This window comes from Synchiropus splendidus, chromosome 4 (assembly GCF_027744825.2).
Source record: "Synchiropus splendidus isolate RoL2022-P1 chromosome 4, RoL_Sspl_1.0, whole genome shotgun sequence".
Taxonomy (NCBI): Eukaryota; Metazoa; Chordata; class Actinopteri; order Syngnathiformes; family Callionymidae; genus Synchiropus; species Synchiropus splendidus.
The window spans coordinates 27732355-27747957 of record NC_071337.1 but is presented as its reverse complement, the minus strand read 5'-3'; the positions used below and the strand labels follow the sequence as shown (position 1 = coordinate 27747957).

The window sequence follows — 15603 nt, the reverse complement described above, 5'->3', positions numbered from 1 at the left end:
GGTTCTTCTGAGAGCTCACCAACCTCCCTCATTATGTTTCTCTGATAAACTCTCGCCACAGACTCAAGAGTTGTGTTGGTCCATTTGATTAACTCACGATAATGGAGGAGTGAGTCGGCTGTTGGATTTATATATCAGTACATGACTGTATTTAGCTGACACGTATCAGCTGATCTCAAAATCTACCGGAAGTTTCGTCTAATACGTAGAAGAGACTGTCGCCCCCTAGCGGAAGTCAGCAGCAACACGCGTCACCTTTGCGAAACATTCCTTTATTATAAATAAATCTTCGGTATAAAAGCTGGCATGCTGTTACCATGGCGACCGCAGACATGTGTACGACCGTCGCACAGACAGGGATGAAGAAACCATCACAACCACAAAACACAACGAGAAACAACTTTGATCGTACGATTCATCACACGTCTACGATCTTTTGAATCTCTTTTTGCCCTTCAAGTCGTTTTCACTCTTTTTTTTACTCCGACCGCTGCAGCGTCTTGCTGAGTCCCCGCTGGTAGGTCGACCATCAGTTGCGGCAATGGGAAAGCAGGCACGCCGACCGCCGCTCTGGCCGTCTGTGGTTTGATGCAGAACAACACCGAATGTCTCATGCTCGAAATCCAGCAGCACCACCTGCTGGTCGGCCCTGCACATACTCTTCGTCCGTCACGATGTGGTCGCATCAGAGGCCGTGGTTGCTGTAGCTGACATAAGTCATCTTAGTGGATGAGGCTGCATGAAGGATGGTGGAAGGAGAGGGGGGAGGAGGAGAGAGCATGGAGGGGGAGATGGAGAAACAATGAGGGAGGAGAGGGGAATGTGAGGGAGAGGGACAGGACAGGGAGAAGTGGGACAGAGGTGGAATGAGGAGAGTGGAGAGGGGGAGGATAGATGGGGAAGAAGACGGGTAGGGTGGAAGACAAGAAGTCAGAGAGTCAGTTCTGCTGGTCAAATTTCTTCAACTAACTTCCTTGACGCCCAACAGCGAACGCCTTGAGGTTTTTGTGACTTGTTGAACTTAGGTTCCTTTTAGTTCCAGACTAGAAAGTTGTACATTAACTAAGTCAGAACGCCAACCCCAATTGGCTGATCCCAACAAAGCTTGTGTCAGTGTTCTGATACTAACTTAGCCACCTCCACAGAGACCTGGCTCTGGACCTCCCACGTCTGGGTATAGGAATGAACTGCCTTAACTGATTTATCTCTATGTCGAGGAACCCCACTCTGAGTCTCAAATAGATTGTGTGAGCTTCTCTGCAGAGTAGGTGAAAGTCTTTTGTTTGTTGCTCTCATTCTCTCAGCTCGAGCCCTGCAAACTTCCCATCAGATTTTCCACAGCAAGTCCTCCACCTTCACTCGTCTTAATCATTCTCTTGTCACCCCATCTTCGTATTTTGTCATTCATTCCCACATCTTCTCTCCGATCTCCTCCATTCTCTTACAACAAATCACTATGTCATCCGCAAACATCATGGTCTGTCACTACCACAGCATACCTCAGCACTATCCCACAGTTGTCACAAATGTGCTGCACAACCCTCACATGACTCATTGCACTACATCACTTGCTCTCTGGAAACTCAGTGTTTCTCAAGAGCTACACAGACACCGCGCAACTACTTCAGACCTTGTTACTTCTCAGTGGTGTGGCATGTGGTGCAAGGAGCATAAACATGATGCACTGACATATATTTTCAATCTAAATTCTAATTTGTCTGCAATACTGTACGATTTTAATCCAGCAGCCTCGCCTCTTTGTCTAATCTTTTCACTGTGTTCCTCCTGTCTGCACTGCTGCCACAGCGTGTGACTGAAGATTTTTTGATTGATCATCTTGTGTCTATACGCCCAGGAGTGCATGTCCACCATTGATGCAGAGGACAATAGTGAGGAGTCAATTTTGCCAGTATGGTGAACCAACAATGCATCTCAACATGAGACTGAATCCAGATGAACATGTCACTCAAGTGGATGAACCAATCCAGATTGGCATGTTTCCAAAGTCATTGAGCCAATCTTGATAAACATGTCTCTCATCCAGATTAACATGACAGTCAACCCACCAAAATAGATTAGCATGTTACTGAAGAGAATTCACGAATCCAGATTAATGCAGGAGGGTAAGACTTCTCCTTTGGTTTGGATGTTTCTAGAGTCACATAGGGAGAAGAACACAACACACCGTTGGTCTCCATGCTCTCGCACAGCTCAGTCTTCACCTCCCCATTGGGTCGCTCGCCCTTCGGTCCCAGCTTCCCTGACATGGCGGCTGCGGTTACTATGGCCTGGATCATCAAACACCACAACCATGTAAGAAAAAGATGGTGTGAGGTCATGTGACTGTCCTACCTTGAAGCTTTTTTTCCGTTTGGGGATGTTCTGCTCCGGGTGGAAGAGGATGACGTAGACCTTCGGCACGTAGAGCATCCCAAGTGACACGGAAGCGGAGAGGCTGAGGGACACGGTCAGCGTTGTAGTCTGGATGTACATCTGTGACAAGCATGTTAGTCCTGTCTCTCCAGCAGAGGAGCCACACATGGACCTACCCGCTCTGCAGACTGCGACGTCCCAAAGAAGATGGGGATGAAGGCGAGCCAGACAATGCAGGTGGTGTACATGGTGAAGCCAATGGGCTTGGCTTCGTTGAAGGTCTCAGGAACACCACGAGTCTTGATGGCGTAGACGGTGCACGTCACCATCAGCAGGATGGAGTAGCCCAGGGAGCAGATCAGGGACAAGTCAGAGATATCGCACTTCAGGACGCCGCGAGCCGACCTCGGGTCCTGCGTCCGCTGCTCGCCGTAGTCCACCACCGTATGTGGTGGGTCAACGGCAAACCAAATGAAGACGCCGAAGAGCTGAACGGAAATGAGAGTGAAGGTGATGACCAGTTGGGATGCCGGCGAGATGAACCTGAGGAGGACCAGGAAAAAGAAAGGACCCGATTATATTAAAATTCCAAAGCAGATTGTAATCCTTATGTATTGTGTAATCTACGAGAATGTGAATTTATTCTATAATTATTATGTAGAGAGACAATTTATTGAGCATTGTGGGTAAATTAAGATCTTACGTTCAATATTACCCAATCGGCCGTGAGCATTAGCAACGGTTGCTGTGGTCAAGTCAACATTTAGACTTGAATGAAGACTATTGAAATGATGACAATAATTTGAGACCAGAGTCATTTTCTTACTTCAGTAAACACAACTGGCCATGAATCCAATGTGAAGCGGTCGAGCAGAACATAAACAGACTTCAATCCTAATCTGGATTGTGGCCAGAAATGAAGGACATTCACTGGATGTATTAGATTCGACGGGCGTGGCACTCACCTGGGCGCGGTCACTGATTTCTTGCCTTGCTCAAAGATGCGGTGGATGCGGTTGGTCTTAGTGAGCAGTGCCGCGTAGCTGAAGCACATGCCAAGGCCAAGGAAGATTCTCCTGAAGGAGCACACGCCCACGTCTGGCGTGGCAATCATCAGGAAGGTGATGGCGTAGCACAAAAAGATTCCCGTCAGCAGCACGTAGCTCATCTCGCGGCCTGATGCCCGTACGATCGGCGTGTCGTTGTGTCGCACAAAAGTGACAATGACAAAGGTGGTGGCGATGATGCCCAGCATGGCAATGAAGACAGGGAAGACAGCCCAGGGCGAAGCCCACTCCAGTTTGACAATTGGGATGGGAACGCAGCCAGTTCGGTTCCCGTCGGGCCGCATCTCGTAGGGACAAAGCTCACAGGAGAATTCAGACGCCTAGAAGATGGAGACAAACATTGGCGTCTTGTGACCCTGGCCCAGCCTTCTCCTATCAGTGTAACTGCACCTGGAAGTGGTAGCCCTCACAACGCTCACAGTGCCAGCAGCATGGGACTCCTTTCACCACCTTCTTTCGCTCTCCAGGTCGACATGGGACACTACAGACGGATACTGGGAGTTTTGGATCACCGGTCCTCCAACGCAGTGCCTCCGTCTGGAGACAGACGGGAGTTGATGTCAGCAAAGGCAGTATGTGCGGTGGTGCTAGCAGATGCTGACCTTGAGGTGCAGCCTGTTGGTCCAGGTCCCAATGACTCTGTACTCGGCCATGGATCGATTGTTCATCTGGTACTGGTAGATGTCGTATCTGCCCGGTGCGTCTCCATTCTCATTGAAGACCACTGGTGTTCCTGCACTCCCTGGAGTGAGTCATGGAGACTGATTAGCTTGCTAGCAAGTATGTTAATGTTAGTTGACTTTCTTGAGGCAGAACGTTGGGATGATAATCTGACTCCTTCATTTCATGTCAAACTTGTAGGACTTCGATGTGTCTGGAGAGAATTACCGTTGAAGCTAACGGCTCGGATGTAGCTGAGCAGCTCCTTCCCGTCAATGTTAGCCATGCGCGGGCACAACCCTGGATAACCGTCGCAGAGGTGTCGGTGCATGTTGTGCAGTGCGTGAGCCATTGCGTAAACGGCATCCATCACGAACTGGACCTTCCCTTCCTGCTCGTAGTTTGAGTCACGGCCCACCTTCTCCAAACCTGCCACAAGAAATATGTAACGTTTTACCTGATGTTCTCCTCCTTACTGCAGTAAAAGAGGTTCATGATGTTGACGGTTGGTGATGATGCTGTGAAGTCTGTATTCCTCTCTGACTGTCTGTCAGATACAGAGATTTTCCGAAAACATTTCAATGAGATTTTAGCGACTGTTGGGATTCAGCTAGTTTTCTGGAGTTCTGTCGAGATTTAAGCTTTTGAAGCTGCAGCTCACATCCATCTCTGTTCAGAATTCCCAAAAACTGATAGCTAGACTTTATAAAATGCAGCACGCAATGATATCATTGAAATGAAGCAACTTTCATGGGACTGTGGTAACAAAACGTTTTAGGGAAGCTAGCTGAGACTGGTTGGGATTTGAGGACTGTAACAAATGTGAATGTCACTTGCAGTATAATGGTTAGGCTGTGACACGTTTTCCTGATTAATTAGATTGTGTGCTGCTTAGGGACTTGTCCAAGTTTCTTTCAATTCCACCCTTTTGTTTGATTTAGACCCACTCTCTTAAAATACGTGACTCAGATGGATTTGCTCACATCTTTCGACTACTTTCGACTGACTCCTTACATGAGTCTCTTACACAAGTCTTATGTTGACAGACGTGACTTACTTTTTTAGCTCAACTCTATTAATGGACTCACGTTGATCGAGTCCTACCTATGGACACACAGACGCGCTCTCAGATTGCCCCTCAGAATGAGTTTCAGATTGTCAAAGAAGTTGGACATTCCTTTGGCGATCCGGCTTGCTCTCTTTAATCCGATGGCAATGGCATGAAGTTTTCATTCTACAGTGGAACAACCCGCTCTCAACTCACCTGTGCACTTTTTCAGGCTGCCGGCTCGTTTTCCAGTCATCCCCAGTTTACAGTTAAAGTTCTCTTCCCAGAACTCGGCAAACCAAACGTTCCTCCGATTGTTGGACAATGAGCGGCTGCGGAAGTAACGGTCGAACGCTGTGGAGTAACAACAGACAGAGGTTAGTGTGTGTGGAGGAGAGGGCGTCTGTGATGGAGTCCAACCGTCAACTGAAGCTCTCTTGGGCAGGATGGTGATGGCTCCCTCAGCCACTCTTTCCTGACCAATCACTGGGGAGATCTTGGCTCCCCAGCTGTCCGAGCCCACCCACAGAAAATGACCTGTCTGGTTGTTCCGCTTTGCTGCATCCAGAACACGTCTGAAAAAAGAGAGGAGGGTCCAGACAAGGCTTGCGTCGGTCTCATGTTTTCACCAAGACTCCCATCTTTGCCACACTGTCACGAGAGAGACCCATCTCTGAATGAACCACATACCGGATGTCGTCCTCGTTGGCGAACATGATGACGGCACGGGCATTGGACGTCTCCAGCAACCTTCGGATGATCTTGTCGAACTCTCCAGCGCGAGGTTCTCGAGGAATCTTTAGTGACTGAGCGATACAAACCCCACCTGATGGAGGGAAGCCATTAATGTGCACATCTACTATGGCCGAATGATATATCGATTCACCGTCGATATGGACACATGAAGATCATCAAGATATTGATAACACAAAAACATTTATACATTGTTATCGTGTCAGTATGGACATATGGACATAAAGAAGTTAATATCCCCCTCTCGTCCTACATGTACAATAAAGCTATGGCAGTGGCAAACGTCAGTTTTGCACAACTCTATGTACAGCTAGACAAACCAACTGGGGCCATTTCCTGCTTCCTGTTGGAGTTGGAGTATTTCTATCCTTGTCAGGTCTTTTAGAGGTTTCTCACTGCCATAATGCTGCCAGCCTCTCACACTAAATCTAAAACTGCAAAACAAATGACTTACCTCTTAACTAAACTTAAAGCAAATTACAATGACCGAGTTGTTAAGTGTTAACCCTCAAATTTAGTTAGGACCAGGCTAAGTCCTGACTAAGCCAAATATCCACACAAATATGACTAAACCAGGTAAGCACACCTGTTTGTTTCACTATTTTTGTGAGGACCTCTTGTTGACATAATGCTTTCCCCAGCCTCTCACACTTAACATAACTATGCAAAACAAATGGTTAACCTTCACCAGGACCTTAACCCTCTAAACCTAGTGAGGACATTTTGGCCTGTCCTTGAAGGTGTCTCGTCAAGACCTGGTACTCACAAGTACATACACAAAACATACACACACAGACACACATTCAGAGTGACGCTGATGTCGACTTCTGATGTTCCTACCTGTCTCTCTGGAGATCTGGACAAATGCATCAACGCCGCTCTCGCCGTAGTTTCCCTCAGATGCTAACGTGGACACGTAGTTCCACTTCAGGGCCGTGACGATGTCCATCATGGCCTGGGCCTGGTAGGAGTCTGGAGGCACCACTCGGGAGAAGAAGTCGTAGCGAGTGTTGTCACTGAGTTCAGGCGCCGTGGAGGCGTAGCTGACCTGAGGAATCTGGAGACACGAAAATCATTGTTACTGACCGGGACACTCCTTGCCACAAACTTACACTGCAAACTTACACATATAGACACAGAAAACAGCAACACACACCCATTCATGTACACAACCTGTGAGATACACAAAAAAGAATTATGAAGATACAAAAATAAAAATGAATACACTAATCTAAACAGAAATGGCAACTGCGGTAGGGAAACACGATCCTGGCATCGGGTATCGACACAATCCAGCCTCTTAAAATGGGGTTGGGTATCTGTGAAAAATTGCGATTTTAGAAGCCAATTTTTAATCAATTTAAACTCTGAGATTAGTGCTCACGTTGACATCACGCGTCAGAATGATAATTCTGGCAGCATCTGCTAAACACTCAACTGTGACTTGTGTTAAAGAGGAATGAAGGTTACAACACACAAATCTGATGCTCCAGCGTGTGTGTTACAAGCCTTAAGTGTCTTTACTTTCAGCATTTTACCACCAGTCTTCTTTGTCATTTCCTCCTTTGAACCTTAATGGTTGTCTTCCTCTCCTGCTGCCATGAGGTACTGCCATTTCAAACAGTCCTCGCCAAACATGCTGCCTAGTCTCTCCTCTCCACAAACCACCTGAGTCTAACCTCCCTCTCTTAGTGGCCAACAGCTTCTCGACAAGAGAGCTTTCAAATCTTATCCTTCAGAGTCACTCCCACCGTCATCTGTGCTACTTCTAACTCTGCTTCCTGTCTAACCCATATATCATGGCAGGTCTCCCTACGGTCCTATCCAGCTGCCCTTTCATTCCAGCTCTTCCACTCTTTGGTCACAGAGCACACCAGACAGAAGTCTCCACCCGTATCACCATGGCTGCACTTCCCTCTTCACCTCTTCTACTCTCTGTGCTGATCACTGTGTTGCCAACACCACAGTTTGAGCGGTGGATACTTGCTCTCCTCGAGGTCGCTAATTGGTGTCATGGTCTTCTGTTTTGGTTCAACTGACCTTCATTCCTGCATTCCTCTCACCTTTACTCTCACTACACATCAGTAAATCTTCAGCAAACATCGCCGTCCAACTACCTCTGTGCTTCTCAATCCACATCCTCTGAGCAAATATGACAGATGGCAGCACCACCAGCCCCGAGGTCAGGTGTTGCTGAACAGGTAGTGGGCCTCATGCTCGCAGTCCTTTCCTCAGAGGATTTGAATGGTCATTGTCTTGTGTTTGCACCCACCACTTACATCACCTGACCTGTTTATTGTTACTCTTTATGGGCACGTTTTATTCTGACACATTTTCCGATTTATTTGACTCTGTAGAGGATATTCTTGACTGAATCATACAATTTCCAATGATTCATGTTCTTTGATATCTTTTGTGAGCATATCAGTTATAGACCCCACTGTCCACAAACACATGGGAGTCAGCTTCTTTTTTTTAATATGTACTGTGTGTAGGGCTGAAAATAAATATTGTGATTTCTCTTGCGAACGTGTCACCACCCCTGTGTCCTTCTGAATTCATTTCTTTCTCTAGTCATCCGGCAAACGCTCGGCTTTCAAGGTTGCACCGAACAGTCGGGTCAGAAAGGTGACTGATCTTTCTGCTGAACATCACCACACTTCCACAGGGACTGCCTTCCCCTTCTTCATCCTCTTTAGAGCTGCCATCACGACCACCTTGCTGCTTTCCTCACCTACCTGGCCTCTTCCTGCTCGTGTTGGTCTTTCAGAACTTTTCCACGGCCTGGTCTCTAACACAACTCACTGAAGGCTGCTGTCTGCTCGCCTCATCTCGAGCCTTTTATCACCAAGTGCCTGACAAATGAATCAGCAGACCAACTGACCTGATCTCACACACACACTGCAAGTTTCTACATATTAAACAGTCCAGTGAGGAATGCTTAGTTCAGGTGTGAGAGGCACACACGCACCCCGAGTGAAGCCGAGTGTGAGCGCAGAGTGTTAGAGAAGAAGGAGGTGTGGAGCAATTAAAGACGAGGACGAAACCCACAGTGGTGCCACGATCTGATTAGAAGCAAGTTCCACCTCAGGCTCTTGAGACGCACACACACTCCTGGATCTTCATACAGCCAACAAGCTTTAAGATTCAGGTTGTAAAAGGAGTGGAAGAATGTGTCGGCTGCCATTAGTGAGTGTGTGTGTAAGTGAGTTGCTGTGTGGAGGATATGAGGAATCTGGCACGGTCCCTTAATGAGATATACACTCACGAAAACGCCAGAGTGTGTGTATCCTCCAGGTCATGTTCGACTCCATTCCAGGAATAAAATTATTTTCAAATGTTGTTGTTGTTGTTGTTGTGCTTCCTATAGAGGCTGCCAAAAAAAAACTCCACAGTGTTTCCCCTCGGTGACTGCTGTGAGCCAACTGACCACTCCACACACACACAGTGGAGCCGGATGCCTGTGCGTGTGTATGAGTGTGTGTCAGACTATTATAAAAACCATTAGCGATGCCTCTCTCTGCGACTGTCAGAGGAGAAAATAACCAAGAAAAACAAATTGAGCCACCTTGACGTAGTCACACACACACATGCGCGCACTTGTTCGAAGCACAACAAAGTGGGTGGGGCTGCTGGTCATCTACGTTGACAAGGTCCATCATAATGTTAGTGTAACATGATACATCTTCTTCACCAAGTCAGATCACGTCACCATAGACTCAGATCAAACTCCGCCCTACACACTCTGCAGTACTAACACTGTCCACCAGGACTCACGGTAATTTGGAGTTATGAAGAAACATTACAAGACATCTGCTGGCAACCAGCAGCACGTCAGCCCTGCAGTCTGCGATCACAGAAAAGAGGCTTGCGCAACGATTCAGCATCACCAAACCCTCAAATGAACAACCAGACTCATCATGTCTTCCATCCATCCAGTGGAGAAAGAGGCTTCCTCCACCTCCTCCCATCCATCGCTGGTTTCATTTTCATGAGCCGTGGCATCGTGTTCCCTCGAGACGACGCTCCATCAGATAACTCGCTCGTCTTCAGATCACAGAGCCGCACGATGAAAGCAAATCTTCAAAAGAGATGGCAACAAAGAGAACAGCGCCCCCTGCAGGCACCGCACACACCGAAGCCTTTTGTGCTTGTTTCTTGGGGTGGTTTGGTCTTATTTACACAATGACTGGAGCCAGTTAACACACACACACATACACACACAGAGCTGGTGTTGCGTGGGTGACAGGCTGCCTCGTCCTGTCAAATTAGCTGTTTCAAAAGACACATATGCTTACTGCAGTGCGTGTGTGTGTGTGTGTATGGGTGTGTATAAACCTGTATGGTTATACCTGCGGGGACCAATTCTTGGTCCCACAACTCCGTGTGGGGAACTTTTGCCGGTCCCTAGGTTTTATGTGTTTGCTAGGTTTAGGGTGAGAGGTTGGGGAAAGCATGGAAGCCTATGAAATGTCCCCAATAAACATAAAAAAACGGCGGTGCGTGTGTGCTCATCATACGACAGTGGAACCTTGGTTTTCGAACGTCCCGGACTTCGAACAAATCAGAGTTCGAACGAAAATTTCGAGATTTTTTTGCTTCGGATTCCGAACGAAAATCCAGAACTGGAACCCCCCCGCAAAAAGCCGGAAAAAACATAACGTGCGCGGACCGATCAGCTGACCCATGACGCACTTTGTTATTGTGTATAATGCAGCCTCTGTATGCAGACGTGTCCCGTTAGCTACATTTACTGACTGTTTTTTCTTCATATTGAGGTGTAAAACCTTTCCTGTCTCAGTGTCACAGGGGAGGTGCTCCACACCTCTGAGGCTGGAGCGCACACTCCAGGGTTTGATGTCCTGTTGTGGGCTGGAGCTGGGACAGGGATGAGGCGAGTCTGGGACAGAGCGTTACTTGGTTTATGACTTTGTCACAGCCAAACTGCACAGAAGCGCACATTCAGAGCTGGACACGCACCGGGCACCTCTTCACTTCTGGAGAGACGTCACTCACTCGGCAACCCCTCCCACATGCAGCGGCCACACACATAGAGGAACAGCGCACCTGCAGCAGACACTCTACATTCACTCCTACAAAAGACTATTTTAAGGCTTGGAACGCATTATTTCTTTGTCCATTCATTGTAATGGGGAAAAAACGATTCAGATTTCGAACAAATCGCTTCTCGAACGGTCTTCTGGAACGGATTGTGGTCGAGAACCGAGGTTCCACTGTATTTCCAAATGGTGGAACATAATACAATATTGATGGTGCGGCACGAAGATGAAAATACTATGAAGTGTCACAAGCATCACAAACACCACAGTGAGTCTCTTCACATAAAACGCCTTGTGAAGTGAGACTTGGTAGATGGAGTCAGCTCGGCACACACAGCCACAATTCATATATATCAGCCTGTCCCTTGAAAAGACAGAAGCAGTTATGGAGTTTTAGATGCAAAGTGAGGGTGATGGCCACCAGATGGCGATGTGGAACAGAGTGAAGACTCCACAAACTGACTGAGCAGCATGTCACATGTGAGTTGCTTGCGTGGCTGACTTTCATTTGCACAACAACTGTGTCCCATTTCTCACCCTAACACTAGCACTTAACACTAGCACTTGGTTTTGAGGGCCCTCCACTATGAAGTGCCCTCCCATGACAAAGTGAAGTGCTTGATGTCCCTAAGAATTGGGTCAACACTTCAAGACGTTACGCTTTAAAGAGAACGTGTCATTGACTGCGGTGCTTTGTTTTGTTTCTTGCGTATAGAGTGTTGGAGACGATTTGGAAATGCCAGCTCCAGCGTTTTTGCAACCTCGTGCATCAGCGCTGATAATCTCACCTGGGTTGGTGAACCAACGGAGAAGAAATGGGCGGAGCCGAAGCCAGCAAGGTTGCAGTGATAGATCTGTTAGAGGTATGAGGATGCTAACATCAGCCTGGATGCTTGCCGATGGTTGTTTGTTAAGAAGAAATAAAAACATACTGTTGTACATAGATGTTGTATTGTTCATGTTGTCGGACACGGTAGATCATTTGAGTCACCAACCTGTGATACCAGAGGAAGTAAACAAACGGAAGAGTAGTCCTTCCCCTGTTGTCCGATCCAACATTGTTTTTAAATGAAGTACTTTGGTATCCTGGAAATCTATCTACAATTCGTATTCCCACTGCGTTTCAACACTTACACGTGAGCGTGTAACACCCATTGTTAGGGTCAAAAACGAGTGTTAGGGTGAGAAATGGGACATAGCCGTAGACTGTACTTCTCATGAAATCGCCAGGTCCAGCTCATTCAAGTCAGACATGTGACTTGGGTTGTGAGAAAGGGAATCTGGGTCCAAAACATTTGACTGAGTCATTGCTGTCTTAAGTCAAGCTAACACACATGCAGCAGCACTAATGCTGCACAATAAGAGTCTTTGCAGCTCAGCTCCTCGAAAGACTCAGAGCCTGCTTGACTCGTCGAGACTGAAAAGAGAGACTCTGTGGTTCTCAAACATGGACTCACAAACACCTCTTTAAGTTGAGTCCGACCCATGTTCATGGCAGAAATGTAATGACAAACATGGCGCTCACAGAGCAGCGCCACCATCAGGCAAAGCACAGTACAATGTCCCACGACGCAGAGCACTCAATAAGACGGTGATACGAGTCCTCCAGCCATCGGCCGTGATCCGAGCAGAGACACTGGCATGAATACACATGAGAAGATGTCAGCCCCCACACACGCGTGCACACACACACTGTAACTGATGCTTGTGTTTGGCAGACGTCCTAATTTGGCTCGACTGTGAAGGTAGAAGTGATCAAACGTCCACACGCTTCCTGACAAGCACCACTTGACACAATCACATAACATAGACGCACGCACTCACACATGCGTGCACTCCCACACACACGTTAGTATCTCTGTCCTTGTGGGGACTTCTCATTGCCATCACGCTTCCCCAGTCTCTCCTCACCATCCAGAACAAGTGGCTAAACTTAAATGCCAACAAGCATATACATAAACAAGAACACACACAAACTGGCTGGAATGAGATGCTCACTGGGTGCTTCAGCGCCTCCTACAGTCCGTGCAAACAGTACCGAACAAAATGAACACTGGAGAAGCTCAACGGAAGGAAGTCCAAAACTTGTCCATCAGACTACAAGAGCCGTAACCACCTGACTCACTGACCCGTTACATGAGGCCAGAAGCAGGTCCTACCTTAAAGAGGCGCAAGATGTTGGCCACCATGATGGACACGGAACTGGCAGCTGCTCCAATGACGCCCACGATTTTGTCTGGTTTGGTGAAGATTGGAGCGTCGCCATTGGCACAACGGACGTCGGATCCGTCTCGCTCTATCAGAGCCTGGACAAAGGTGAGTGACTGTTCTAGTGCGTAGGTGTCCCGAGAGCAGGTGTCCAGGATGCGCGCCCCCAGGGTGACGTTGGGGAGCAGGTCCGGGTCCTTGTTTATCAGGTCAATTGCAAACATCATGGCTTCCAGCCGATGGATGCCCTTCTCTTTTTTCAGTTCGCCACAGGGTGTTCCACGGTCACCTCGTGAGTGGACCGGGAACAGCCCACCCAGGACAATGTCCCCATCGAGACGGATGGAATGAGCATACTCTGGCGCCATCTGCAAGTCGAAGGGGATCCTCTGGTTGGCAATGACTGGAAGAATCCCGGTGCAGATGGTCAAAAGCAGGAGGCAGCGTGTTGCCATGGCGAGACACACAAGTCCGTTCGGTGTTCCAGGTGTCGGAATCTGTTTGGAAATTTTACATTCTGGTTTCTGGATGGCCCCATATGAGCCACAGTCCACCCAAGCAGGAGGCCCGCCTTAGAGTCCCATGGCCGATGAGTCCTGCTGGAGAAGAGAGGGCAGCTGATCCACATATGCTTACTAAGTAAACCGGAGACAGAAGAGGAAACGGAGGAAACCGGATGAAACAATGGAGAAACATAGAGGAAGCAAAAGACGAAACAGCGGAACCAGAAGACGTGATACAGGACAGAGCAGAGGAGGACTCAGAGTGGCCAACAGGATGAAACGGAAGAGGCAACAGATGGGAAAGCAGGAGGAGATGAGGAGATAGAGATGGAGCAGGAACAGAATAAGGGAACAGCTCTTAAGTCAAAGTTTCCTTCTTGGGTTATTAGACAATGAGTCAGCACTTCTTTGTCTTCAGACTCAGCTCTTTTTCCTTGACTCCTTTTTCCTCTAGAATTTCATTTGAAGCGGCTCAGTCTTCATGTGAGCCACCTCACAAATGCAATTTCTTTGTTAGCACGAAGGTAAGGGCTCAAATGCATGATTGGAAGTGAGAACACACATAGAAACGTACAAGTCCATGTGCCCCGTAAAAGTTAGCAGACACGTTAGCTTGGGATGGGTTTCAGAGTCTTGGCTGTGAGGCTGCGCTCACCTCTCAGAGGAAGCCAGGCGAATCAGAGCGAGGCGTCTGAGAGGTAGCACGAAGCCCCTGAGCGTATTAATACTTTCATTTACACGCTGTCGTTGCTCGCCGGCTCCCCCGTCTCCTCTCGACCTTCTGTGACACTGAGGTGGGGGGGGGGTTGGACCTGGTAATCATCCCGTTTAAATGAACACATCCACATTCTGATGCTGAGACATGGCCCTCTTCTCCCCCAGGCCCCCATTACAAGGTTCCTCCCCTCCATCTACTGTTGTCATCGTTCATTCATCTACCCATCCTCCCTTGCTCTTTTCCCTCTTCTGCCCTTTTTACTTCTCTCTGTTATGAGGGAGCCAAAACATTATGACCACCTGCCATGTACAGTGTATATCACCAGCAGCTCAGTGCCGGCCGCAGTGGTCAGTACCTATGTGAAGTCTGAGGAGGTCGCAGACAACTGCAGGTCTGGACTCAGTGTTGTATGGTTGTCAGTACAGATCTTAAACTGTGACTTACAGTGGCTAAGTTGTACCATCATAATCTTGTCACGTTGGTGTTCAAATATTTGCCATGTAAAGTGATGTTGTTTCAAGGAATTTACATATGCGCCTTGTGGATGCAGGACTATTGATCTAGCTACAAAACTCTGAGCTGTTTGTCGCAGCTATGGTAGTAATTCGATGAAATCATTTGTCGGTTGTTGGTGTCATTATTGGTAATGTACACTGTACTGGGCTGCGATGAGGTGAGCCAATGAGCGGTCGGGTCTGATGACATCATCTAGCACACGCTAGTTTGTATGACCCATGGAGAAATTAAACTTGAAACATCAATCAAACAGTCACCAGGCTGCGAGCGACTGTCTGCGTGGAGGGTTCGATTCCCCGAGAGCGGAGACCATTTGACGCCTCTGCAGCGGCACCACGGTCGCAGCCTCATGACTGGTTCACCCCCACTGTCTTCCACATCCGCGACACTGACGAGGGAACGTACCTGCTCTTCCAGGAACCCCGCAGAGAGAGGACACAAGTCGGAGAAGACGGACCCTTCTGAACGGACGAGTGTGGAGGAATGTGAGCGTGATCATCCAGGAGTCAGAGTGAGGCAAAGCAGACACAGAACTTCCCTCCGCAGACCCCCCACCCTCTCCACTCCACCCACAAACCCCGACAGAAGAGCGGGTTCCAGCTTCACTGAGTGCGTTCACAGGTGACCAGGACAAAAGGAGACGCGAACACGCGCGCGCAGGCACACACACACGACAGTCAGGATCAATAATCAGAAA

The 15603-nt window shown here is 48.2% G+C and overlaps 1 protein-coding gene across 5 annotated transcripts; it reads right to left on the bottom strand.

Annotated features, from left to right (window-relative positions):
• Positions 1-260: 260 nt before the first annotated feature.
• On the bottom strand, positions 261-15446 carry grm8a (glutamate receptor, metabotropic 8a). 5 transcript variants are annotated; one of them, XM_053862062.1, is made up of 15 exons: positions 15312-15446; positions 13121-13765; positions 7027-7074; positions 6742-6958; positions 5839-5974; positions 5569-5723; positions 5365-5502; positions 4329-4529; positions 4043-4182; positions 3831-3977; positions 3339-3760; positions 2550-2916; positions 2353-2493; positions 2186-2288; positions 261-735 (listed from the first exon to the last, which is right to left on the bottom strand). In XM_053862062.1, exons 2-15 carry the CDS (start codon positions 13622-13624, stop codon positions 686-688), a joined length of 2769 nt encoding a protein of 922 aa, XP_053718037.1. In that variant the 5' UTR covers positions 13625-13765; positions 15312-15446; the 3' UTR covers positions 261-685. The 5 variants fall into 5 exon arrangements, with proteins under 5 accessions (XP_053718037.1, XP_053718036.1, XP_053718039.1 ...); XM_053862061.1 differs by having other exon boundaries at positions 13121-13768; positions 15312-15445; XM_053862064.1 differs by lacking the exon at positions 2186-2288 and having other exon boundaries at positions 13121-13768; positions 15312-15445.
• Between the last annotated feature and the right edge of the window lie 157 nt (positions 15447-15603).

Coding starts and splice junctions, on each gene's coding strand:
- grm8a (XM_053862062.1), bottom strand. CDS start 13,624: ATGGCAACACGCTGCCTCCTGCTTTTGACCATCTGCACCGGGATTCTT. Junction 3,761..3,830: donor GTGAGGGCTACCACTTCCAG/GTGCAGTTACAC, acceptor TCCATCTTCTAG/GCGTCTGAATTCTCCTGTGA. Junction 2,289..2,352: donor AACGGAAAAAAAGCTTCAAG/GTAGGACAGTCA, acceptor TTGATGATCCAG/GCCATAGTAACCGCAGCCGC.